This window comes from Triticum aestivum, chromosome 3A, assembly GCF_018294505.1.
Source record: "Triticum aestivum cultivar Chinese Spring chromosome 3A, IWGSC CS RefSeq v2.1, whole genome shotgun sequence".
Taxonomy (NCBI): domain Eukaryota; kingdom Viridiplantae; phylum Streptophyta; class Magnoliopsida; order Poales; family Poaceae; genus Triticum; species Triticum aestivum.
This window is the reverse complement of record NC_057800.1, coordinates 688,457,104-688,483,792: the sequence shown is the minus strand read 5'-3', so window position 1 is coordinate 688,483,792 and position 26,689 is coordinate 688,457,104. Positions and strand designations below refer to the sequence as shown.

The window sequence follows — 26,689 nt, the reverse complement described above, 5'->3', positions numbered from 1 at the left end:
GGAACCAAACGAGTCGACGATGGCCTGTAGATAGGGTTTTTGCCGCGGTAGTTCGGACTAGGGCGCCAACCTGGGGGCGGTTGAGCAGATGACGATGCGGACGGCCCGGCGGCAGGAGCCGGCATGGAAGGCGACGCTGGTGTAGACGACAGAGGAGGACGAGCCGCAACATGAAAGACCTTGGGGCGAGAGTCCTTGCGAGCTTGTGTTTCCGCCATGAGTTGTAGCAGGGAACGAACTTCAGCGAAGGTAGGAGGAGGCCGTATCATCGGTATGAACGAGGCTTGCTTGTCAAAGTCTTCGCTGAGGCCAACAACGACGATGTTGATTAGCTGTGAGTCGCTGACTGTATTGCCGAGTTCGCGGAGCTCATCACCAATGGTCTTAACGCGCTGGCAGAACAGGTTCACCGGGGTGTCTCCTTGCACCATATTGCGAAGCTCGGTGTGGAGAGCGTTTTTCCGAGCGTCGGTGTTGCTTTGGAAGAGCTGACGGAGGGAGTGCCAGATGTTGGCAGCGGTGGCGCCATCGTGATCGAGCATGTTGAAGATTTCGGTGGTGATGCGGGTGTAGAACCACTGAATGATCGCGAGATCGTCTTTCAACCATTGTGGATCGTCGGGGCAGGGAAGACAGTTGGCGGCGACATGCGAGCGCAGGTTGCAGCGGCCGAGGTGGAGATCGAAGAGATGTCTCCAATGGTAGTAGTTGTGGGCGGCGAGATCAAGAACTATGGGGATGTAGGGGCTGACATCGGAGATTGTGTCGGCAAGAGATATTGGTGCGGCGAGGATGGGTGTAGGGTAGTTTTGTGGAGCTATGGTGAGGGCCGAGAGAGAAGCGGCCGCGGCGTTGGCAGCCTTGGCGATGAGCGCGGCCCGGCGCTCGAAGTAGCCGGGCAGCGGTGGCGGCGGCGGCGTAGGCGGAGCCATACCCTAGACCCTGGGACCGGTATCTGATACCATGAAAGCTGAATAAAACTGTTGCTTATTAATTGATTTGGTGCGGTATACAAGAGTATATAAGAGGGTATAAACCGACTTGGGGTAAGGGTACAAAACTGACTTGGACTAGAAGTCGTATACCATAAGGACTACTCTAACAGGATCCATGGGATTGAGTAGCATACGCCAAACAAAAGGAGTAATTTTTAAGAGCAAGTACAATAAGTTGACATAGGCGGGCTGTAATATATTAAATATTATATTTTTGCTTATTTGAAGAATAGAGAAGATGAGAGAGAAGAGAAGTGGACTACAAATTAATAGCCGGGTGTAGTACGTGCTCCTAGGAACTATATGAGAGAATGGGATAGGCCATGTATCAGTAAAGTAATACATATTTATATTTAACTATTGTTCTTGCCGGCTATAAGATTGGTTACAGATAATATGCCAACATTATATATCCAGCATCTGACCATACTATTACCCAGGCTCTAAGGAGATACATAGTTTGTCGATCGACATTTAGCCTAGTGGTAGAAATGCAGGTGTGCATCTCTCTTAACTAAAATGCCATGGGACTCATTCTTCTAGGTTATCCATTTCAGTGACAAGTAATTTGGATTGGAGGGAGTACATAAATTTGATTTTTCTCATGCTACATAATTTAATTTTGCTAATACTCCATCAACTAAAATAATTCCTTGTGTCAATCGTCGGGTGATGGCAGCAGGTGTTTTGCGCAGGGTTGGAGGCCGTACTCAGGAAGAAAATGCACAAGTAGCCTTATACTAACCGCTTAGGTGCTATCTTTGTCTCTCTCTCGATATGGGAGTTGCCCTCACTCCACCTGCTTGTTGCGGGCGAGTGTGTGGGTCCCTGCCTCCTCCGCCGGCCGACCCAAGGGCGGAGGGGTGGGGGCCGTGGATCTACGCTTTGTGGCTGCAAATAGGTCATTTAGGGTTGAGCTAGGTTTCTCGAGCGATGGAGAAATGACGCCGCCGAGTGGAATAAGGTTCTCTCGGATCCTTATCCATCACGGCAGCGCCGGTTTCGTCGATGGCGTGGAGGAGGACGGGGGCGTGGTGTGGTTGCGGTCCTAGGGTGCGGTGGATTCAGTTGTTCCAGATGTCGGCGTGAAGGCAAGGATGACGCTGATGCAGTGGAGTTTTGTCCCCTGTCTCCTTCCTCGTTGTAGCGGAGCTCGCCGTTGTTACGGAGCTACCAGGGTGTTGTGCAAGTGGTGTTGTTGTGCTGGATTGGCTAGTGCATCGGCTCTGAGATCTATTTTCTTTCAGGCGATGACTTCGCTTCAAGGGAGTTGGTCCTACCTCCAGGGCCTAGACATAGTGCCTTCCCGCCTTCCACATCATGTAAGGAGTAGTCGGCTCAGGCAGCGATGGCCGTGGAACGGCGGCAACAGTGTGCCACCGGCTCGCTCGGGAGGGTGGAGTTGGTCCATTCTACAGGGACCTTGTGGTAATTTCTGTTTTATAGGGGTACTACTGTTGAAAAGTTTAAAGATTGAGGGGTTCTTTTTTGTAAAAAAAGAAGAAGAAAATGAACAGTGCCAAGAGAATAACGGTCGGAGGAAGAAGAAAAATCATCTAACTGCTCATTTTAGATGGACTAAAACTGAAAACTTCTTCACTTAACTGATTATAATAGGGGGGCCCAAATAAATTACTCCCTCCATTCAACCTAAAACCACCTCACTTATTTTGAAATGGAGGAAAGTAAACTAAAACCACGTCACTTATTTTGGAGCGGAGGAACTGTTTTGTCCCAACCCTATGTTAATTTTTAGCCGCACTTGCAACAAGATTTCTTTCCTGCGACGTGGATTTCACGAGTTTGTTAGAAAAAGGAAGAAAAAACCATAACAACCACCAGCAATGTTGCTATACCAATCAAATATTTCCCTGAAATATTCAGCAAGTAAAAGTAACATGGACAGTCGAGATGGGTCTTTATGGTTTATTCAGTTGATGACATCAAAGGATACCAGTGAACGCCGTCGTCTCCTCTTTTATTCAATGATTTATTTAGTGCTCCTATCTCCGTCCCTAGAAAGGAATAAGAGAAAACTAAATTGCCCGTATCTATACATATGTGGTATGCCTATGTATATAGGTTGACCATAAGATATTGCGACTCATTGTTCAGCACGCAATCCTGTATAGTTGAGCTCGTTCTGAACATGGATGCCATTGTTCTTGTTCTTCAGGAAGGCAGAGTACCAGCGAGCGGAGAGCCTGGCTTGCCGTGGCCGCGCCTCGTCGTCGAAATCAACACGGTAAAGGCCATACTGTGACTGATACCCTGACAGGTACTCGAAAACGTCCACGAAAGACCAGACGAAGTAGCCTTTCACATTAGCCCCATTCCTGCAGAGCAAACACATCATCATGGTAACTAAAGTCTGAAGACTTTGAGGAATTTTGTTGTTGAATTACTGACCTTAGTGCAGCCAATGCGCTCCCTATGTAGCTCTTCATATAATCGACCCTGTCGGTGTCATCGAGAGTGTCATTGCTAGATGCATGGCCTCGACGAGGATGGAGTGCGACGTCCGCTGGTACGTCTCTTTCGCACCGGACTTCACCGCGGCGCGCACCGTCACCTTCACCGACGGCGAGATCCTCCTCCGTCGAGGGGCTCTCTGGCTCGCTCTGACCGACCAGAGGGGCGTCACGGTAGACGCGCGCTATCTCCGCGATGGGGAGAGCGTCGACATCGGACAGATCGTGTCCTTTCCATGTCATTTCGCTAGGGTTCGGGATCGGATCTCGGCGAGCGGCTCGGCGGTACACGGGAGCACGGCACGTCTCGGTGGGGTGCGGGCGTGTGCGCCGAGCTGTCACGATGCGGGTGCGAGATCTCGGGCCCCAGGCATCCTGGGCCCGCGCCCGGGCGCGGTGGCGCAGCCCGCCGCTAATGATGGTCACGTGGACGGAGATCGAGGGATCCATGGCATGGGGGCAGGTCCCGCGAGGGGTACAAAAGCGCAAGGCCGAGCGGCGCATCCCATTCTTGACCTAGAAGCTGCCCTCTCCCACCTCTGGGCGGCGCCGCAAAACCCTAGATCGAAAATCTCATCCTCCTTCCGGTGGTGGGAGGGGAAGATTGGAGGTGACCCTAAAGCGTTCGCGGAAGTGGTATCTTCATCCCAGAGGGAGCCCAAGGTGATGGAGGGGTTCGGCGACCGGAGTTTTCGCGGTGGAAGGCGCGAGGGATTCGGATCTGGCAGGATGGGGCGCGGGGCCGGTCGCTTCGATCGCGGCCGGGGACGCGGGCGCTATTCCTGGTCCAGGGATGTCGACGGCGACGACGTCTCCACCAACAAGAAGACGGTGTCGGCCTCCGACGACACTGAGCGCTGGGATGATGCAGCGGAACGCGCCAAGCGGGCGAGATCTGGGGGTGTTTGGGTGGAGAAGAACCCTAACACCTCAGGATCTGAAGCTGCTCACGCCTTCAAGAAGATGTCGGCGCCTGATACTACATCACGCGCGCTTCCTCTCAATTAGGTGCCCCTTTCCAAAGCTCATGATCCATGTCCTATCTGCAAAGCTACTAGTCATGCTCCCACTAGTTGCCCGCAAGCTTTCTGCGAAAGATGTAGCAAGATGGGGCACTTGGCTTCGATGTGTGTTACCTTTTTACCTTGGGAGTGCGTTGCACCCATGTGTGCCTTCCAGGCCAAAGAGCAGGGGTTCTTTTACATCCCCGATTCGTGCACTGCTAAACAACTTAAGGGAAGAGCTACTAGTGTTGTGATTACTGTCATTGAGGGGGAAGCTAGTGTTAAGGAGTTAGAAGAAGCGTTCTCTGATTACATTGGGACTAAGTGGCACTGTATTGCCCGTACTATTGGTCCTAATACTTATGTGATGAGATTTCCCAATCAAAGAGATGTGAAAAAAGCATGTTACAATGACAGGATGATCCTTAAATCTTGTGGTGTAGTTGTTAGAATTGTTCCCTGGTCGGCCAACATTGGGGCTAAGGGAGTCATGGAGATGGCCTGGGTTAAAGTAGCTAATATTCCTCTGGAAAGAAGAAATGAAAGGAATGTCGCCTATGTTTCTTCCCTGGTGGGTGTCCCGCTCGAGATCGACATGGCCACCCTGCACAAGCCTGAATTTGTCAGGGTCCGGCTGGGCTGTCGCAATGTGGACGAGCTCCCAGGGGTAGCTGAGGCAGTGCTGGGTACGCACTTCTTTGACTTTTTCTATGAAATTGAGAAAGTGCTGGTGCGTGACCCAGAGAGAGAAAAAAAGGCTGTGGAGGTGGAGGAGGATACCAAAAAATCCCCTTATACAAAAGCAGCCGCTTGGGGCAAGCATGACCCTAAATCTGGAAACAAAGAGAGAAATGAGGGGTGCAGCAAGTATGGTGATAGTGGGCACAATGGCCCTGCTGACGCAAAAGAGGAAGAAAGTATGGAGTCTGAAGAATCAGAAGATAATATGTTGTTGATTGAGACTATGGTCATGGAGGCGTACAGTAAAGAAAAAGCTCAAGGTTCTCAAGCAATGCTGGATATTGATGATGCCAAGCATAATGCTGATGAGATTCAGGTAGAAAAAGATGATAATGCATGTTCTTTCATTGCTGCTGTAACTCATAAAAATATAGCTCAGTTAAATGTGGCTATGGAATGTGAGCAGGTGGTGGAATGTGAGGGGGAGGACCTCTCCAAGATGGGAAAATCAGACTACCTGGTACAATACCCCACCTCTTCTTCTGAGGATGTGGGAGAGGTGATCCCTACACCTCCCCTTGTTTCTGAAGAAGTTAAGAGATTTAGCCTGAGGAACTTGCAGAATATGGAAGGAAGAATGCAAGAGAAGGCTGTGGCCATTTCCAAAAAGAGAAACCTGGAAGGCAACTTAGCAAATCATAACTCTTTTGATGCTTTATCTAATCCTGAGCTCATGATTCGTGCTGTTAAGATGGGGGTAATTTTCCCTGATAATAATTTCTCTAATGTGGATATCATTAGAGAACTTGAAAAAATAAGGGGGGAAAACTCTAAAAGAGAGGAAGAAATTAATAATATGAGGGATGAAGAAGAGGTGATATATGTCACCAATGGAAAAGGGGAAGCAACTCCTGTTAGTACTGAGTGGGGGGATGGAGAAGAGGGCATGGAAGAACAATTTACCATGGTCCGGTCTAGGAAAAATAAGAGTCCTAAAGTTCAAATAGTTGTTTTCAGACCCACTACGAGAAGTCAAAAGCACCTTGTTGAGAAAAAACAAGCTGGCAGCCCTGTTCATAATACCAGGGCCACCAGAGGGGGGAGAAAGGGAAAAAGATATAAATGATAGGTCTATTTTGGAATTGCAGGGGGGCAGGAAAAAAAGGGATGAAAACCTGCCTATCCCATATAATCAGAGACCATTCCCTTGATTTTATTTGTTTGCAAGAAACGTTAAAAAAGGATTTCCTGGAGAGTTATTTCAGGAAACTTGATCCTTATAGTTTGTTTGAGTGGGATTGGATCCCATCAATTGGTAAGGCTGGGGGCATCCTGTGTGGTGTCAAAAAAGAAAAGTTTGAAGTAGTTGCTTGGAGGAAAGGCAGATTTATTCTGCAGGTATCTCTTTATGATATTGTTATGAAGAAAATTTGGACAATGTGTACAGTGTATGAAGCGGCTCATGAGTGTGACAAGAGTGATTTCCTTGGTGAACTGGCAGATTTTTGCTGCCACATTCAAACCCCCTTGTTGATTGGAGGTGACTTCAATATTCTTAGGCATAGTGGGGAGAAGAATAAAAGATGGCACCGCTCGGTGCATTCTGATCTGTTTAACTCAATCATCAACACTATGTGTTTGAATGAGATTCATATGAGTGGAGGAACCTACACTTGGTCTAATAATCAAGCACACCCCACCTTAGAGAAACTGGATCGTGTGCTTATGAGCAACGATTGGGAAGCCATGTTTCCTTTTGTTAACATGAAGAAACTCGTTAGGGAGGTCTCTGACCACAATGCTCTCCTTTTGTACTCTGATAATCATGTTATTAGAGCTCCACAAAAAAGAGAGTTTAGATTCGAACTGAGTTGGTTAAAGTCTGAGGAGTTTGTTCCTCTAGTTAACAGGATTTGGAACCAAAAAGTGAATGCTATCGATCCTATTGATATTTTGAATATCAAATTGAAAAGATTTAAGAAATTCTTCAAAGGATGGGGATCAAACAAATTTGGTCATGAGAAGAAAAGGAAACAGGAGATTAGAGATGAACTTGCGTTTATTGAAAAACTAGAAGAAGATGGTAATATTGACCATGAAATGTTTGGTAGGAAGACGGACCTCCTAGTGGAGTTGAATGAAATACTTATTAATGAGGAGCTTTTTTTGTTGCAACAGTCTAAAGAGAGATGGTTGCTTGGGGGGGGGACCGAAACACGGCTTATTATCAAAAAATAGCCAACGGAAATAAACGAAAAAATACTATTCATTCTCTTAATGTTGGGGATACGGTGATCGAAGGAACTGAGAAGCTCCTGGAACATGCTACTGACTTTTATAAGTCTTTTTGGGCCAGCTCAGGGGAATATGTTTCATCTTGACCCTGATAGTTGGGGAGTGGAGGAGAAGCTTAATGAGCTAGATAATGATAATCTTAACAGGCCTTTTACGGAAGAGGAAGTGAGAGAGGCCTTATTTTCCATGAAAAGCAACAGGGCTCCGGGCCCGGATAATATACCTGCTGAATTCTACCAGCATTGTTGGGATATAGTTAAAGAGGACATAATGAAGATGTTCACTGCCTTCCATGCAGGAGAGCTCGACGTTAGTAGACTGAACTATGGCATCATAACTTTGTTGCCAAAAGTCAATGGGGCCAACAAAATCCAGCAGTTTAGACCCATCTGTTTATTGAGATGTCCTTACAAATTGATTACTAAGGTGCTTGATAACAGAGTAGTACCTTTTGCTGACAAGTTATTCAGCAGACATCAGAATGCATTTATTAAACATAGAAATATCATGGATGGGGTGTTGTCTTTGCATGAGATTTTACATCACACTTCCATCAAAAAAGAGTAGGCATTGTTCTTAAGCTCGATTTCGAGAAAGCATATGACAAAGTGAATTGGGATTTTCTGTTGGAATGTCTGGAGATGAGAGGGTTCGGTACCACTTGGTGTAAGTGGATCAAAAGTGTCCTGACTGGTGGCACTGTCAGTGTTAAGTTGAATAATGTCATGGGACCTTATTTCAAAAGTTTTAAGGGGGTCAGACAAGGAGACCCTGTGTCGCCATTCCTCTTCAACATAGCGGTTGAGTGCTTATCTAAGATGGTGTTATTAGCGCAAAAAACAATCTAATTACTGGGCTGGCACCAGATCTTATTGAAAATAGTGTGGCCATTCTGCAATATGCAGATGATACGGTCTTGTGTATTGATCATGACCTAGATAAGGCAGTAAATATGAAATTGTTGCTGTACATCTTTGAGCTCATGTCTGGGCTCAAGATCAATTTCCAAAAAAGTGAAATTCTATGTGTGGGGGGGATGATGATATTCTTAAAACATATGCTGAAATGTTTGATTGCCAAATAGGGCACTTTCCCATGAAATATCTGGGAGTGCCAGTGACCTTTTCATCCTTGCGAGTTGCTGACTGGGATTTTCTGGAATCCAGATACATTCAAAAGTGTGACTCTGGATTGGGGGGGAATGCCTCATCCGGAGGATGCCTGACACTGCTAAATGCTAACATTTCTAGCATTGCGTTTTATTATATGGCCATGTTTCTTCTCTCCAAAACTATACTTGCTAGGATTGACAAGTGTAGAAGGAGATTTTTCTGGCACGTGACCCAGAATAAAAAGCGATATTATCTTGTCAAATGGACTAGAATATGCAGATCTAAGAATAAAGGAGGGCTGGGTGTAAAAGATTTACACAAACAGAACCTCAGTTTACTTACTAAATGGTGGTGGAAACTAGAAACTAAATCTAGCCTTTGGCAAGATATTGTGAAAGCCAAGTATTTTAAGAGGGCCACAGTGGCTAGTATTAAAATGAAAAGCAATGATTCTCCATGCTGGAAGGCCATTATGAAGGTGAAATATCTTTACATGGCCGGGAGAAGAGTGATTATACAATCTGGGGATGTTGCTAGGGTGTGGATTGACCCCATTGGGAACAACACACCTCTGGCGGATCAATTTCCTCGCTTATTCTCCATCTGTAATTTCCCTGAGTGCACAGTGGCTCAGTGCTTAAAATGCTGATCCCTCCTCTTTCTTTAGAAGGAGATTGAGTAATGAACTCAGTGATCAATGGATGAGTGTGAGTGAAATGGCTAGAGAAGCCTGTGTTTCAGAGGCATCCGATGTGATTAGATGGGGCCTGGGAGGGAAATCCTCCTTTACTACTAAATCAGTTTACTCTTTCTTGGAGAGGAACATTGCTGGGTGTGACTTTAGATGGATCTGGAATGCCAGAATACCTTTGAAGATACAAATATTCTTATGGCAGCTGTTTCAGGACGCTGTCCTAACGAGAGAAGTGATGAAACATCGAGGGTGGAAAGGAAATCCTAAATGTTCCTTTTGTGTTGGGCGAGAAACTGCTCAACACCTGTTCTTTACATGTCATGTTGCCAGGGTGACCTGGAGGACGGTGGCATGCATGTTTGGCACTCCCTTGTGCCCCGACAACATTTGGCAAGCTTATGCATGGTGCTATGCGTTCTTCCCTGGTGGGGAAAAATTTTATACAACAGGGATTGCTGCTGTATGCTGGGCGATCTGGTCCTGTCGCAATAGAGCTACCTTTGAATTTAAACCACTTACAAACCCGTTTGAATGTATTTTTTCTACTTGTGCCTTAATGTGCTACTGGGCAGGACTGATGAAGCAAGATGAAGCGGCTACCATGAGGGGCGGGGCAGAGATGCTGAAAGAAAACGCGTCGATGATGATGAGAATCTGCGCGGCAAACCAAGATGAGGCGGCGTGTTGATCTGCTGGAGATGCTGCTCCATGGCTCGAAAAGTTGTTCTGAGTTACTTCCCCCTTTACGTGGTTTTGAACTTTGTTGCTCTGCTGAGTGCGAGCTTTATGTCTTGTGTTCTTTTGGGGCTTTAGGCCTTGGATGCTAGCTACTGTGTTTAGGTGTCGTCGGATTTTCGCCCCGCGGTGAGTAATCTCGATGGCGAGTGCTCACAGTGGGTTTCCCGGCGATGCGTTGGACTCGCTTCCCCTTTTCTCCTTTTTGTGGACTGCTGTATTTCCGTTATGTTGCAGTAATGGAAAGGGGTAATGCCCGGTTCAAAAAAAAAGATGCATGGCCTGAAGAGAGAAAGGAGAGCGGGCAAAACATATCGTCAAATATGTACGAACTGTAACTATTAATAATGATGCCGGTAAACATGGACGTGGTTTTTCCAAGGATGTTTGAACTATTTTTTTGCTTTTTTGGGAACATTGTAATGAGGAACCAGATCAACTTGCCGTTCTCTTGGATATAAATGGGAATGTCTCCCCATGCTTCTTTCAAGTACAGTAGCACATGCTGCAATCCTTCGGGGTCACTTGGAAAGGACGTCGCGGGAGCCTGCATTCAGAAGTTATTCTGTATGTCAAAACTTGGAAGATAGACCAATCCCAGCATCTTGCTCAACAATGCGACCTTTGCGCATTTCATTAATTTCTAATATGTCGTGTTAGCTTAGAATTCTAGCTCTTTGATATTTCATCTAGAGAATAGCTTAACCCAGTCTTTGTATCTGACAATCACATTGATGAAAAAGTTTACCTTTCCAGCTGGTGGGTCTGTTTTAGAAGCTGCATCAAAGAAACATGTATATTTTTAGATGTGCCCTTTGGATCACAAATCTCAGAGTTGTAAATCTTTTTCAGAAGCGTAATGAATTGTCTAGTCAGTTTATATGTTAGCAGTGTGAACTTTCTGTTGTCAGCAGATAAGTAGATGACATTGCCCACAACTGCTGCTATATAGGAGTATTTGTGAACAGTAAAGCAATGATGCTTACTTTTGGAGCTAATTGACATGTCTGCAGTATAGTTGCGCACGCCTTTGTCTGAAGGGCAATTGCTCACATAGATGGAATAGTAGTAATTTATCCCGATGAAGTCTGCAGTACCAATTATAGCTTCAGACTGGATTCTTGTGAAGGATGGAAGACGAGAACCAACAATTTTCTTCATTGTTTCTGGATAATCTCCGGACGTAAGGGGCTCTAGTATCCTAAAAGGAACCACAAGTTGGTTAGTTCTGCATTTCTGAAGCTAAGGTAGAGTAAAAGTAACATACCAGCCAAACTTGAAGTCCATACATCTTTTCGTTGCTTCTAAATCCACAGTAGAGTTCGTCAAAGGATAAGGCCAACGCGAGTCAATATTTAGGCCAATAATCCCCTTTTGCATGGCCTAGATGAATATAGATCATGATAAAGTAAAGGTAGATTGTTTGTGTCAGCCATGAGATTCACATGATAATCTATGAAAAGTTATAGATCATGATAATCTATAAGCCTCTAGGTTCGTGTCAGCCATGAGATTCACATCATCCTGAAACATGGGATGAAACAAAACTTCAATTCTGCACCAGAAAGGAAAAATGGTAGATAACAAGGCTAATCTTTTTTCACAAATACGCAAGATTGCAAAGAGAGTGTGAAGCAAATATGAAGGTGCAACTCCTGATCGGCCTTGCGGTTGCGGACCCTCAAAAAACAGCCAGATTTAGTGTTAGAGTTGTGTCAAATATTATTGTACAAGTTAGGTTACAGTTGGACTTGGAGTCGTACGGTGTGTAGACAGAGTAGGAGTCGTGTCCAAGTAGGACACTTGTATCTTAGGCCTCTCATATATAGCAGGGGTAGACACATGATGTAACCTATGTCAACATAATAGCACGGGCACGCGGGGGAGCCGGCGGCGTGTGCCGGCGCCCGGGCGGCCGGGGTGCGGTATTGTAACGGTGTCACGGGGAGGAGCGCCCGTAGTCAGGCCCCGGGATGTAGCCATGATGGTGAACCTCGTTAACAAATCTCGGTGTCGTGCTTGTGTGACTGGCTTGTGTGACTGGCTTGTGTGACTGCTTGGTCCTCGGTAGATCAATGGCGGCCTCGAATTTATTCTAACAAGTAGTATCATGAGCAAGTTTTGAGAAGGCTTCAGACAGTTGATCTAGAGGAAGAAGAACAGGTGTTGTGGTTGATGGTGTTTGCGTGGTAAGTCGTTGAGGAGGCGTGTGCAGACGAGCGATCGACCGGGATACATCGGTACTTGGGAAGCAATTGAATCAAGCGAGACAGCGTATGTGGCAGCAGGCGGCATCAGCGAGATCGAGCCTCAGATCAAAGGCGGCGGCGAACTCGTGTATGGCAGGCAGCGTCCTTGGGTTTGACATCTCGACGAGTTTGGAAGCAGGCGGAGTTCTCAGCGGCGGCGCGGCGTATAGCGGAAGCAGCAGGTCAAATCGGATCGTTCGATCCAATCAAAACCAGGGCAGCGTGCGAGAGAAGTCCAAGGCCATGGTGTGATGGCGGCTGCAATCCCAGTAGCGGCCGAGGCAGCAGCAGCGCAGGCGGATGGCATCCGGCCGGCCCGAGGCATCTACAGGCTGGCGTGTGAGGCGTGCAACGGAGGCTACTATCCTAGCTGTTCGGCTGAGCGGAACGCCGAGTCTGGACGTGGTGCGCTAGGCGGCGGGCAATGGATCGATGCGCAGCGGAGCACACATGAATCCGTGGAGAGCTACAGGGCTTGTTTCAGTGCAGGTTGGAGGTACGTGAGAACACAGGAACGTGAAGCTACGTGAAGAGATTTGTTTAAGGAAAAAAAAGTCTGGTTCCAGAAGGCTTTGCAGTGTGTCAGAACATGAAAATAGCTGCCCATATCGAGTTTAGATCATGAGAAAGGAAAGAACAAGGAAGATTGCAAAGGTGGTCAAGCACGTGTATTGTTTACTGTTGAGCTGAGAGTTTGAGTTAGTTGTTACACGGCACAAGGCTACGAGGGACTACTTCTTGGGATTCTTTGCTTTGTACATGGATTGGAGACGGCATGGCAGTAGTGATGTTGTTCAGCTAAGTCAAAAGGGAACCGAAGACGGCGACAAGCGTATAAGGCTCGGAGGAGTCTGGAGTGTGTCGTGGCAGGATCATGCATACACAGGCAGTGGCGGAGCTACCCAACCAAAGCTGGGCGGGCCAATATGAAGGAAGATCACTATATTTTTTTCTCGTGGCTCAGTTTACTTTAATCCTACACTGTATTAGCTTTGGAATGGGCGGGCCATAGCCCATTTTCATTACATGTAGCTCCGCCAGTGTACACAGGGCGTCAAGGCAATGCACAGATGTGCGGGCGGACACGACGCGGGGTGGAGCATGGTTGCAGTCGGATAATTTCGGCTGGGTCGGACTGGATAGTCTGATGGACCGACAGGGATGTTGGTCAAAGCAGAAGACGGCGGTGATTTCAGCGAGACATAGGAGCGTGATGCTGATGGTGGCTGGCTTCTGGGGCGTGGAAACATGTGGTGCAAGCCTGGGGGCTTGTGCGGCTTCGACGAGACTATTACGCAGGGTTGATTCAAGGTGGTGTACACACGGAGCTTGAAGTCAACGGGGCGTGAGGGTGGACTGATCATCTATCATGGAGTCATGTTGAAGGTGGAGCTGGAGTCTGGCAAAAGACTTCACTCTGTGCTGGTGGAGGGGCTACGGTGTAAGATATCAGAGAATCGAAGCCTATTTCAGCGGGATAGCGAGAGACATGTGGATCGGACTGGGGCCCAATGGTTTGATGGAGACGTGATACTCGACATCGGTCGGTGATGATCGGTGGTTCTCTGTAGTGGGGGTTGAGGCAGTGGGGGCTAGCTACCCGGGAGACTCGACCAGGACAGTAGAGGCTCGATGCGGTAATAGCGGCGAGGCGTGCGGTAAGCACGGGACACAGCGACAGACCATGGCACTAATGGTAGACATGGGGTCAGACAAAATTGTGCAAAGGGTGCTGAAGCAGTGTTGACGAGTACCCGATTCAAGTTGGTGACTGGGTCTATCGGTACCGGAAGATGGACATGAGTTGACCATGGAGAATCTGTGAAAGTGACGGAAAGTCTGAAATTGTCAAAAACAGAGAGAGTACATGGCCGTATATTCTGTGGTGTTCGGTGCACATGACAAAGTGCGGGTGACAAGTACAGAAGGAGGTGGAGTGCTATAGCTATGGGACATGTCAGAGACTATCCGGGGAAAAGGGTGAGACAACTGTGAATTTGACTCAAGGTGACACAGGGCGACGGTGCAGTTCCTTCAAGTTTCAGACAAGCGGTCAAGAAAGAGCGGTGATGTTGAGTTCAGGTAACTCTTATGTGTGGCGTCCAATATGTGAGTTGTTCACTTTCACGCAGGTTAATGATCGGTGTGTGATGACGTTGAACGGATTCTCCGAAAGTTGGGAGTACAATGTAGAGTAATGAGGAAGTTAATTTTGCTCAAGTATTGACTGTGAAAAAGACGAGAAGGGACTACAGTTGCAGGTGGAGTCACATGGAGTCTGGGAGTAGCAGCGGTGCTCATGGTGTATTTCAAGTCCAATGTACATGGAGGTTTGACGCACGGACGAATTCAAGATGGTGGAGAATATTCGCCAAGGTGGAGTTTGCTAGAGTTGTGTCGAATATTATTGTACAAGTTAGGTTACAGTTGGATTTGGAGTCGTACGGTGTGTAGACAGAGTAGGAGTCGTGTCCAAGTAGGACACTTGTATCCTAGACCTCTCATATATAGAGGGGGTAGACACACGATGTAACCTGTGCCAACATAATAGCACGGGCACGCGGGAGAGCCGGCGACGTATGCCGGCGCCCGGGCGGCCGAGGTGCGGTATTGTGACGGTGTCACGGAGAGGAGCGCCCGTAGTCAGGCCCGGTATGTAGCCATGATGGTGAACCTCGTTAACAAATCTCGGTGTCGTACTTGTGTGATTGCTTGATCCTCGGTAAATCAATGGTGGCCTCGAATTTATTCTAACATTTAGAAGCTTGTGCCATACCTTGTACTTGTGGTACCCGTCGGCAGCGACATCACCTGTGCTTTTATCCGCCATTTTCCCTGCCGTCGTAAACAAGAACATAATTCCGCAAAAAAAAAGGAGAAGAGCATAGGACTCTACAGGCATTTAGCTCCTGATCAACATCGACCAGCGTCCAGCTCTTGACAAATCAGCACGGAACTGACAGGTTAATTGGTTAGTTACCAGCGTGAGTGAAGGTGTCCCAGATGCTTGGGCTCCTGCCGTCCTCAGCCACGGCGCCCTCGTACTGCAAGCCAAATAGTAGTACAAGTAGAACCCCAGCTAAGATTGGCAACAGAATACCAGCCCAATACGGGAGCAGACTAGACTGCAGGGGTTCACGATCGTTGCATGCCTGGTAGGCTGGTACGCGGAGGTGGCGGCTCCGAATACGAACTCCCGCGGGAAGTCGCTCCTCGTGAAGCCGGCTGCCGCTGCGCCATGGGCGGCGGAGAGGAGCAGGAGGAGCAGCAGGGAGGAGAAGGCGATGGAAGCCATTGCTGCCCTCACACGGCTTGCTGTCCGTACGTCTGCTTATACCGGATAAGGTAAGGGATTTCCTTTTGGAAACTGCCGCCGTCGGTTGGGTGTGGCTCATTCTGCTTCAGAACTTTTGGATTCCCTTTCTTCAGCACGTGAATCTCATGTTGGCTTTGTGACCGTCGATATGGTAGAGCCACCGGAAAGCAGTGTATCGCCATCTTTCCGGATGCCCATCCGCTGCAACCACTTCATTTGGGTTACATCCTCCTCCTTTTTTTTTTGAACAACAAAAATTTTTATTCCGTTAGCAACATTTTAGAGTAGTGTGAAAGGTCTCACACTTGACATTGCGAGGGCATCTCTCGCGATACGAGGTCTTGCATCTGAAGAGAGACAACGAAAAGCTAGAGGCCTATTTTTAATTTCGATCGCTAACTTAGCTTGATGATGTGCTTTGACGTTAAAACACCTGTTGATGTGTGCTACTCTAGTGTGGATAAAAGATGACGACACATGTATAGAAGCAAGAATGGGCCTTGTTCCAGTGACTTGTGACCTGGAAGATGGAACTCGCCGTTGTTGCATCCTTCGAAGCTTGCCGAAAGCTAGAACTTCTTTTCCCATTCGATATTTAGGCCTATCTCTCTCGGTCTGGCAACTGAAGAAGATGTACTTCCAATTCATTAAAGATAAGATGATCGAAAAACTTGTCACTTGGTAGGGCCAAAACATCAGCACCATTGCCTGCACGGCTTTACTCAAGTTCGTGATTACACCTTTCTTTCGTGTGGCTCGGACAAGATTACTAGTGCAAAAGTCAATTGGGACGTGGTGTGCCGTCCACTTCAATATGATGGTCTCGGGGTGTTCAGCACCAACAAATCCGCTCGGGCCTTGCAATTACGTTGGCCATGGTTTGAATGAAAGGAGCCAACCAAAATTTGGGTTGGCATGGGGAATCCATATGATGAGGAGGATCTCAACTTCTTCTACACCTCCACGACCATCATCGTGGGTAATGCTACAAAAACATCGTTTTGGGACTTCCATGACTCCTTGGGTGCAAGCCCAAAGAAGTTGCTCCTCTTTATGAGGCGCCCTCGAGAACAATATGGAAGGTGCGTGAGGCCCTTAAGAAATATGCTTGGATATTAAAGATCAACCCATCCACCATCGTCTCCGTTGATCACATAAGGGAATTTTTTACCCTTTGGATGCTCGTGCATGGCTTCTATCTTGATGAGCATTCCGAGGTCAACATTGTGTGGAAACACTTGACTAGTGGGCTCTATCTGGTGACCTCCACCTACAAGGCACAATTCTTGGGCATGATTCTTTACCCTATGGAGCAAAAGGTTTGGAAAGTGTGGGCTCCGCCAAAGGTCAAGTTCTCCACTTGGTTAGTGCTACAAAGACTAGATTTGGACCGTCGATAGATTGGCCAAGCAAGGGTAGGCAAATTACACCTTTTGCCCACTTTGCAAAAGGGAACAAGAATCCGTGGCACATCTCTTCTTCAAGTTTCGTTTCACCATTAGGCTTTGAAACTTGGTCATTGAGAAACTAGGGGTCTACTTGTCACTTGGATGGCTCTGTAAAGTACTGGTGAGCTAAAAGGACCTGCTCGAACATCCTCAATCGGAAGTCCATGGCTTCACTCACAATGCTTCTGTCATGGATAATTTAGAATGAGACAAACTCACGTGTCTTCCGTCACAAAAGTGCACCGTGCACCGACAATCTTGCTCAACACCATTTTAAACGAAGTAAAGCTTTGGAGCACCGTAGGAGCTAAGAAACTAGGGGATGTGAGAGTAATCACCATGTGTTGTATGAGGGTTGGATGTAAAACAAACAAACTCTATTCTCCTCTTAATTAATAGATGAGGCAAAGCTTATGCCCCTATTTTGAAAAAAAAAATCAACATCATCAGCATCTAGGAAAGTGGGACGGATTGACACGTGTCAAAGGGACTACAACACCATACAGTAACTTTTTTTACTACAGCATCGTACACTAATATGGAGGATCTCAACTGAGCTTAGCTCGGATGGTCACGTTTCTTTTGGTGGAGCAAGCCCACCCCGGTTCAAGTCCTACATTTGGCATTGGCGTTCGTATTTTTTTAGATTTATTTTAGGCTTTCCGGTGATTTTATTCAGTGAGAGGAGACGTTCCCCTGATGGTAACTTCGTCAACCTCAAAATGTTGTGCCGTCTCGGTATCTCGAAGGTGCTCATAGGGATAGGATACGTATGTTCATAGGGGTGCGTGCGGGAGCAATCTGTGTTTGTATTGTGTTAAAAAAATCCGATGAATTAGTACCATGTGTGTGATACTAGATGAGTAAATAGCTTAAAATCATCGTAATTGGGATTATTGTTATCAAGGACCGCCACTTAGAGTTTCTGTAGCACATACGACTGACATCGGGATAAATTTTTTTGCAAAAATAAACACTAGTGAGGGGATTATTAAATTTGACAACATTTCTGACTGGTTGGACATGCATATGTAAACGTTAAGGTGGCATAGAATGTTAGCGCCGTCTGTGTTCATCGTTAAGTTGCACCGGAGTTGTGTTCCACGACTCCATCTAATCGGACCTAGGGCGTTATATAGGCTCTCACGGTGTTCTTTTCTCAGAGCAGAGATTTGCTACAGACATCTCATTTGTCGGCGTCTTCTGGTCTACATTAACAACTTACTTCTAGAATCTCGGGTTTCAACAAAGTTTCAAAACTTTTTTGCTATTTGTTATAATTTAACTGTTCATCATGGGTGCATTGCACTTGGATGTAGCCACAACTTTCCATTTAAAGACAAATCTTTACAAATTTCTCTGTTTCAAAATCTAGTAAAAATCCGGATATGGACACAGCCGCTCGACATGGGCATGGAGGGGAACAACAAGGAGTCGCAGGACGGGCAGCACCATAAATTTCTCTGTTTTATGTGGCAAGCCATGCATGGTTGGTTGCCGGCTGCAGACTAGATTAAGAAAAGAAATGGGCTGGACTCGGAGTTCTGTGCGCTGTGTGGGGCTGTGGAAAACACGAACCACATTCTTTTCGCTTGCCCTCTAGCGCGTCTCTTTTGGAGCGGTTTGAGGGAGTGGCTTCATGTCTCATGGGCCCCATGCTCTTTCGACGAATTGTTACTTTTGGTCAATGGCTTGGGTGGCCAGATTAAGAGGTTATTTTGGTTTGGGTTCTCGGGTTTTCGCTGGGTGCTTTGGACAACTCGCAAGAAGTTTACCATCGAGCGGGTCTTCCCTAGCAAGGCTGCTGACCATCTTTTCAAATTATCTATCCGGTTGCGGCAGTGGAGATCATTGACTAAAGAGAAGGACCGAGCAGTGGTGGAGCTTCTTTTTTTTCAAGGATATGTCAAGCAGACGTATCGAGATCATAGATAGAAGATGCCAAGATGGCGAGTTATCACAACGTTACAACAACCAAACCCACGGCTGCATGAGTCCGAGACTGCATGCTGACTACTCGCTATCGCTCACCCTATCTATCCTGACTGGGAGCGATCCTGCCTCCCGCAACAGTGCCGCAGCCCTCCAGTTTTGTCCCTCTGCTTCGAACGTCGCAGAACCTCATTCACGGAAGGTGAAGCTCCGTTAAACACAATGTCATTCCTGTGTTTCCACAGTGTCCAAGCCACTAGAGTGACCACCGTCCATGTTTCTTTTCTTTTGTTCTTCTGAATATTGAGGGAGGTCCACCATCCCACGAGTTCAGCCTCCGGCTCCGGTGTCCAGTGAGGCTTTTCCCAGTTATCCATGATGACGGCCCAAACTTGCCGAGCGAGAACACATTCAAGGAGCAGGTGATCAATCATTTCTGGCTCCTGGTCGCAGAACGGGCACGCCGCTGGGTGTAGCAGAGTCGTCTCTATAATTTGTCCGACGTCCAACATCTTCAATTTGCCGCTAGCCAGGAGAAGAACTTGCAAGTTGCCGGTGCTCTAGACTTCCATATTTCCGTGGCTCCTGCCGCCTCAATTCTTGGAGAAGAACTTGCAAGTTGCCGGTGCTCTGGACTTTCATATTTCCGTGGCTCCTGCCGCCTCAATTCGTGCGGCAAAGTGAGCACGATAGACTGATCGGGCAGAGAACAAACCATTTTCTTCCCATGTCCAAACAATCTTGCCATGGCCCTAGCTACGCCCCTGGCTCCGCATCACTGTCCGTGGACGGATACCTAGGGGCCAACAATGCCCTCCATAGCCCTAGTTGCCTGGGGCCTGGCTACGCCCCTGGCTCCGCACCACTGTCCGCGGACGGATACCTAGGGACCAACGATGCCCTTACTTTGTAGCGGCACTTCTGACCAGATTTCCTTCATGGCGTCGATTTCACACGTCACTTGCATTGCATGGTTCGATGAGTATGTCAAAAAAGTTAAAAAAAACCATAGCAGCAGCTGTTGTGCTGGCAATGTTGATATACCAATCAAACATCCCCTGAAAATTTTCAGCAAGGAAACGGTAGAGATGGGTCCGTCCTTATGGTTTTACTTGACGTCGAAAGACACTAGAGATGTAGTATTATGATGCATCCACTGCTGACTCTCCCTATGAAGGAAAGAGAACAACATTGTCCGTATCTATGTGTATGTGGTATGCCTATGTATTTACGTGTCCGACGATGCGACTCATTGTTCAGCATGCCATCCTGTACTGTTGAGCTCACTCTGAACATGGATGTCATCGTTATTGTTCTTCAGGAAGGCAGAGTACCAGCGAGCAGAGAGCCTGGCTTGCCGTGGCCGCGCCTCGTCGTCAAAATCGACACGGTACAGGCCGTACCGTGCCTGATACCCTGACAGGTACTCGAAGACGTCCAGGAAAGCCCAGACAAAGTAGCCTTTCACGTTGACTCCATTCCTGCAGAGCAAAACATCACCATGGTAACTGAACTCTGAACTCTGAAGTTCTGGGTACAGGGCGCCCCAACTGCATGAAATTGTAGTGATGCAGAAAAAACATGTGCAGTTTTTCTTTTCGAACGACTGACCTTAATGCAGCCAATGTGCTCCCTATATAGCCCTTCAAGTACCCGGTCCTCTCGGTGTCGACGAGAGTGTCATTACTAGAGGATTGACCTGAAGAGAGAAAGCAGAGCAGGCAAAAGATACCATCAAATATGTATGAACTGCAAACCAACGATGATGTCCGTAAACATTGACATGATTTTAGATAGAATGATTGAACTAGTATGTTTTTGTTTTGTTTCGGAGAACATCGTAATCAGGAACTAGGGCGACTTGCCATTCTCTTGGATATAAATGGGAATGTTCCCGTAGGCTTCTTTCAAGTACAGTAGCACACGTTGCAATCCTTCAGGGTCACTTGGAAAAGACGTTGGTGGAGCCTGCATTCACAAGTTGTTCTTCTTCATGTCACAACTTGCAAGACAGACACAATCCCAGTATTGCTCAACTGCATGACCTTCAAGTGTATTTCATTGATTTCTGGTATCTCGTGTCAGATTAGAATTCCAAATTTAACGTTTCATGTAAAAGAACAGCTGAACCCGGTAGTATCTGACAAACACATCATTGATGAACTTTACCTTACCGGCTGGCGGGTCTGTTTTAGAAGCTGCACCAATGAAACATATATTTTCTTAGATGTGCCATTTGGATAAAAAAATCTTAGATTGTAAATCTGCTTCAGAAGCGTAACAAATTTCATCAGTTAATATATTGACAATGTGAACCTTCTGTTTGCATCATTATCTTGTCAGTAGATAAAGGGAACACATTGCCCACTAGTGCTGCAGTTCTGCTACAAAAAAATATGAACACTAAATCAAGGATGCTTACCTTTGTAGCTGATTGACAAGTCTGCTGTATAGTCGCGAGCGCCTTTCTTTATAGGGAGATCATTCACATAGACAGAATAATAGTGATTTATCCCGATGAAATCTGCACTACCAATAATAGCTTCAGACTGGATTCTTGTGAAGGGTGGAAGACGAGAACCAACAATTTTCTTCATTCTTTCTGGATAATCTCCAGACATCAAGGGCTCTAGTATCCTAAAAGGAATGACAAGCTGGTTAGTTCTGCATTTCTGGAGCAAAGATAGAGTAAAGATAACATACCAGCCCAAAAAGAAGTCCAAACATCTTTTTGTTGCTTCTAAATCCGCCGTAGAGTTTGTCATAGGATAAGGCCAAAGGGAGTAAATACTTAGGCCGACAACCCCCTTTTGCATGGCCTACATGCAAAACTTCTTTTATGGACAAATAAATCTTTCCATATGAATATACATCATGGGAAATTAAAAGTGATGTATTTGTGCAGCTAATCAGTCCTTATGTTGAGAAATCCAAATATTTAATATGCCAACAAACTACATTTGATAGTGATTGACCCCCACATATCAGTATATGGTTAGACAGTACTTTCTCTTGAGAAGAATATATGGTCAGACAATACTTTCTCTTTAAAATATTTTTCTTTTTGAAGAATATACAGTTACTCATATATCAGAATTTATATTAGATAGCAACATAAATCTTACTAGCTTATAATCACAGAGAGGCACTGGTTCTAAATTTTAGGCCCAAAATCACTCACTTGATATTTTTCTCTGTAAAGCCTAGTTGCCGATGCATGCGCCAATAGCATGTTATGAGCTACTATATATGGTTCCACAGTTGAGTCACCCACGGTACATTTTATAGCTCCAAAAGGATCAGAGCAATGTCCTGGTGCGATCACTCCGATATCGTAAGATCCCATCGCACCTACATTAGGTTCATCTATCGTAGTCCAGTAGGAGACCCTGTCTCCAAACTCCCTGAAGCAAACATCTGCGAATGCTGTGAAATCTTCCCTGCATTTTGCAGTAGCACCTGTGAGGAAATATTAATACCAGGACTAGGAAAGTAAGGCCGTCTCGACATTTGAAGATTCTGAGCTAGTTCATCACTACAAGGGAGAAATTCTGGGATCTTACACAATTCTAGGGCTTAGCCATCCTCCATACTCATCTTCCAGTATTTGAGGGTACTCAAGCTGGTAAATCATAATATGGACTTGAATCCCTGAGGAAACATGATGGACACACATAAGTTTAGATAGTGGAGACACATGAAAATAGATTCTGCATTTCTTTAAGAAGTGTTGATCATTTACTAGGCTACTAATATATGAATCTGTTTTGCCAGTACAATTCCATTTATATACAACAGAAAATAAACGTACCATGTTGCACTAGCGCATCTATTAGATTGTTGTAATACTCGAGTCCTTTTGGATTGACAGCTCCCCTGCCATCTGCAAATCTCATTAGAAACTAACAATCAGATTAAATTTTGTGTTCTTCTTTTCTAGTATAGTGCAATGGAGTTATAATGGCAAGTGCTTATACCTGGGATGAGCCTTGACCAGGAGATGGAGAATCTATAGGCCTCTAGGTTCATGTCAACCATGAGCTTCACATCATCCTGAAACATCAGAACATGTGTTGTTAAAAGTTAAAACAGAATGTTCAGATATTCAGTGTGGAAATCACAACACTTCAGCACAGCAAAATAAAATAAAATTGATAGATAGGAAATAAGAATAAATTTTATTCTGTTTTTGGCAGAGAAGAGAGAATAAGGAACTAGACAGAGCTTGTTAGGTTCAGTTTGATAGCACTAGCAGACGGCTGCACTGCATCCTTGATTAAAATCACTGCAATCAGCCATGCAGACCCCCCAAAAATGGGCAGATTTAGAAGCTTGTACCTACCTTGTACTTGTGGTACCCGTCGGCAGCGACATCACCTACGCTTTTATCCGCCATTTTCCCTGTCGTCAGAACAAGAAATATCAGCACGAACCTGACAGGATAACTACCTGACCAAACATCAGCATCCAATTTTTATCTTAGTCCCAAATCAGCACGAGCCGCCTGAGTACCTGAATGGTTATTTGGTTAATTACCTGCGTGAGTGAAGGTGTCCCAGATGCTTGGGTTCCTGCCGTCCTCAGCCACGGCGCCCTCGTACTGCAGCCAAACAAACCCCCAAAAGGCTAAGTAAATTGGGCGGAAAAACACAAGCCGAATGAAAACAATTCAGATTTTTGCTGGGTCATGGTTGTTGGCTTGTTGCCTGGTACGCGGAGGTGGCGGCTCCGAAGACGAAGTCCCGAGGGAAGTCGGCCCGCGTGAAGCCGAGAGCGGGAGGAGCTGCGGCGGCGGAGAGAAGCAGCAGCGAGAAGAAGGCGACGGAATCCATTGCTTGCTGCCCTGCAGCCAGAACCCACCAGTGTCTGTACTCCGTACCCAGGGAGGATAAGGCGCTTACCGCTTTACAGATTTTTTGGCTCGTTTTCCTGGCACGAGAATGGGCGGTGCTGCAGCCGCCGCTTGCAGGCTCGCTTCTCGAAGAGTCAAATCACCTCCCGGACCACATGAATCTCGTTTAAAAAGTAGTACTACTTTTGAAAACAATAATTAACGGAAATTGACAATGGCTTCTAGATGGATATGCATCCATTGTCTAAATACACATTTTAAAAAGTTGAAAATTTCGAATAAAAATCCCGCATGTATATCTGGACTATTCATTTTGCATTTCTTTATTTTTTACACAAGGCACAAAAAACGTCGGTTTCACCGAAACTTTGTGCATGTACATAGAATGTCTGAATATACCCGTGAGATTTTTGTTTCAAAATTTTCAACTTTTTAAAATGTGTATTTAGACAATGAATGCATATGCACCTAGGAGCCAAAACACCACGTCATTAATTGTGTACTACGTATGTGCATATCTCCTTTAGGCTGGTCATAGTGGGGAGTAACTTCGGAGCGCACTTTCAGCGCACGGCGGCATTGGCGCACTTTATCTAGGCCATGTCATGCATGCTTCAAGATGGATACAATGAGTGCCAGCGTGTAATATGAATGATATACCAGTTCCCAACAATAGCGCTATATACACAGGGTACGGTCCGGGATCGCAATAAAGTGCAGCCATATTGCCGCTCCTATTTGTGCCATCGTGTTGGGATCCGATGCCAAACTCGGCACATGTCCAAGTTTCTATGCACTAAGCTCGTACTACACAACATGTGCATGCGTCAATGGATGCATCCTCATGTCTGCTTGGCCCCGCTCATTTCAGGCGAACAGTGCATGAGATCTACACCTATTTAATGAATTTTGGCCTCACATAGCACATGAACGGCTCATCCCTAATTTTGGCCCGGACACTTTTTGTTTGTCTGCATGACCTACATGAATTTTGGCCTCGCATAAGTTTTGGCCCCAGTATTTAGTGTCTTTAAATGAAGGACCTGCCCGAATTGCCGTACATCTCTGTGTGCATGACCAGTGTTGCTGGCCATGACAACTAGCGGTCCGTGCGAGAAACTCTAACCTGGCGATTGATTAATCGAATAGTTAATTTGAAATTTGCCGAATGTGATGCTTTGTGTGCGATAAGTCCAATGTTTCCATTGTTAAAAATTGTACAACCATGTTGTATAAACTGTGCAGGGTTGAGTGTGCTGTTGTAAACGTATTGGGCAGGTTAGGATGGATCTCATAGCTCTATCTGTTAGTTTCATGTAGGAGTATCTGTTAGCAACTTAGCGTGAGATCAATCCTAAATAGCAGGGGTAAGTCGAGAAGGGTCATTTGGTCTGATCAAAATAGATGGTTACAGTGCTACGTACCGGGCGAGTGTCGGGGCAATTAGTACGTCTGATGGTTAGTAATGGAAATAATTAAGTTCCATAAACAAAAAATTACGTGCGTAAACCCGGTTAGAACTGCATGCATGTAACTGTGTGGCTCATATAACACTGCACACAGTCCGTGATTAGTCCCACGTGATTAGCTGAAGTGCCGCAAGTGAATACCAACTAATGGTTGCATAAACATCTATGAAAAAACTTCTACATGGTCAACTTATATGTGCAGAAGAATTATTTTGCTCAACCAGACAAATAATCCAGCCAAGTGAGCTGGCAAACTTTTTTGTGCCTTGACCCGTGCCCGGAGTTGGTACAAGATGCAACTTGTTCTAAAATGCGGGCTACTGTCACTATTTCAGAACCGGGCAATAGCATCGGTTCGTAAGGCCCTTTAGTGCCGGTTCGGTAACCGGCACTAAAGTGTGGGCACTAAAGGCCCCCCCCTTTAGTACCGGTTCAGCACGAACCGGTGTTAAAGGGCAACCACGTGGCACGAGCCAACTCCGGGGGTAGGGAGCCCTTTAGTACCGGTTGGTGACACCAACCGGTATTAAAAGGTTGGGAGGGTTTTGGGTTTATGATTTCTTTTTCATTTAATTTTATATTTTTCATTTAATTTTTTTCGTTTGCTGGTATTTTACGATGTTACATATTGTACATGTTATGCACATATATAAATAGAATTTCTAGTAGAACCAATCACACACATATATATATATATCATCGAATGTCTCACAACCATCATTAGTTCACACATATATACACACATGTATATATGTATACAATTAGGTAGCTATATACAATTTCTCCTAATTGGTGCCTTCTGAGCCAGTGGCATTAGCCTATTTGGTGCCTTCGGAGCACGATGACAATTGGAAGTGGTTCATTGGGGCGGTAGCGAGTAATAGTATTCTCCTTTGGGATTTATGACTTGGTCGAGCAAAAATCCCGCTATTTCCTCTTGAATTGCTTCTATATGGTCCTCTGGTAAGAGCTGCTCCCGCACCTCTTTGAACTGTTAAGAAGGAGATCAATATACATGTGTATTAGTTGTGTGACTAGATATTGATAATGGTGTAAAAATTGTGAATAGTGTTCTGACAAACGTACCCACTCCTGTCTTTGAGATCTGCTCCTTTCGGACGCCATCATGCGAATGTTCTCGCGAACGTAGTATGCACACATATTATTCCCCGACGCCTGCTTCAGGACCTTTACGAGAATGGAATTTGATCAGATAATAATTAATCAAGCATGATAATTAAAGAGATGGTAGCTAGCTAGCTAGTACTACTTAATTACTTACATTGGGTCGATACCATTTCAGATTTTTTTTCCATTGGCCTGGAGTGACGTTGATGAACTTTGCCCAAGCCCTACCCACCGACAAAGAAATGAATAAAGGGGTTATTAAATAGTTCATATCAGGAAATGACGAACTAAATAGGCTGAGATATAGT

At 46.0% G+C, this 26,689-nt stretch overlaps 2 protein-coding genes across 2 annotated transcripts; both read right to left on the bottom strand.

The window, feature by feature from the left end:
• Positions 1-3,099: 3,099 nt before the first annotated feature.
• Positions 3,100-15,598, bottom strand: LOC123063239 (beta-glucosidase 5). The gene is made up of 9 exons (XM_044486982.1): positions 15,376-15,598; positions 15,217-15,280; positions 15,013-15,071; positions 11,255-11,370; positions 10,974-11,188; positions 10,736-10,764; positions 10,492-10,534; positions 3,405-3,492; positions 3,100-3,331 (listed from the first exon to the last, which is right to left on the bottom strand). Exons 1-9 carry the CDS (start codon positions 15,529-15,531, stop codon positions 3,100-3,102), a joined length of 1,002 nt encoding a protein of 333 aa, XP_044342917.1. The 5' UTR covers positions 15,532-15,598.
• Positions 15,599-19,915: 4,317 nt separating this feature from the next.
• On the bottom strand, positions 19,916-23,898 carry LOC123063238 (beta-glucosidase 5). The gene is made up of 13 exons (XM_044486981.1): positions 23,639-23,898; positions 23,469-23,532; positions 23,275-23,333; positions 22,910-22,985; positions 22,744-22,815; positions 22,496-22,583; positions 22,114-22,372; positions 21,636-21,751; positions 21,355-21,569; positions 21,102-21,130; positions 20,798-20,900; positions 20,544-20,631; positions 19,916-20,413 (listed from the first exon to the last, which is right to left on the bottom strand). Exons 1-13 carry the CDS (start codon positions 23,762-23,764, stop codon positions 20,182-20,184), a joined length of 1,527 nt encoding a protein of 508 aa, XP_044342916.1. The 5' UTR covers positions 23,765-23,898; the 3' UTR covers positions 19,916-20,181.
• Between the last annotated feature and the right edge of the window lie 2,791 nt (positions 23,899-26,689).

What these genes read in the sequence shown, in the direction of transcription:
- LOC123063238 (XM_044486981.1), bottom strand. Translation starts at nt 23,764, where the DNA reads ATGGATTCCGTCGCCTTCTTCTCGCTGCTGCTTCTCTCCGCCGCCGCA. An exon ending in AGATGCGCTAGTGCAACATG is followed by an intron (nt 22,584 to 22,743) that starts GTACGTTTATTT and finishes ATGTTTCCTCAG; the next exon opens with GGATTCAAGTCCATATTATG. An exon ending in TGGCTAAGCCCTAGAATTGT is followed by an intron (nt 22,373 to 22,495) that starts GTAAGATCCCAG and finishes TGCAAAATGCAG; the next exon opens with GGAAGATTTCACAGCATTCG.
- LOC123063239 (XM_044486982.1), bottom strand. Translation starts at nt 15,531, where the DNA reads ATGGCTTCCATCGCCTTCTCCTCCCTGCTGCTCCTCCTGCTCCTCTCC. An exon ending in GGACACCTTCACTCACGCTG is followed by an intron (nt 15,072 to 15,216) that starts GTAACTAACCAA and finishes TTACGACGGCAG; the next exon opens with GGAAAATGGCGGATAAAAGC. An exon ending in CATGTCAATTAGCTCCAAAA is followed by an intron (nt 10,765 to 10,973) that starts GTAAGCATCATT and finishes TCTTTGATGCAG; the next exon opens with CTTCTAAAACAGACCCACCA.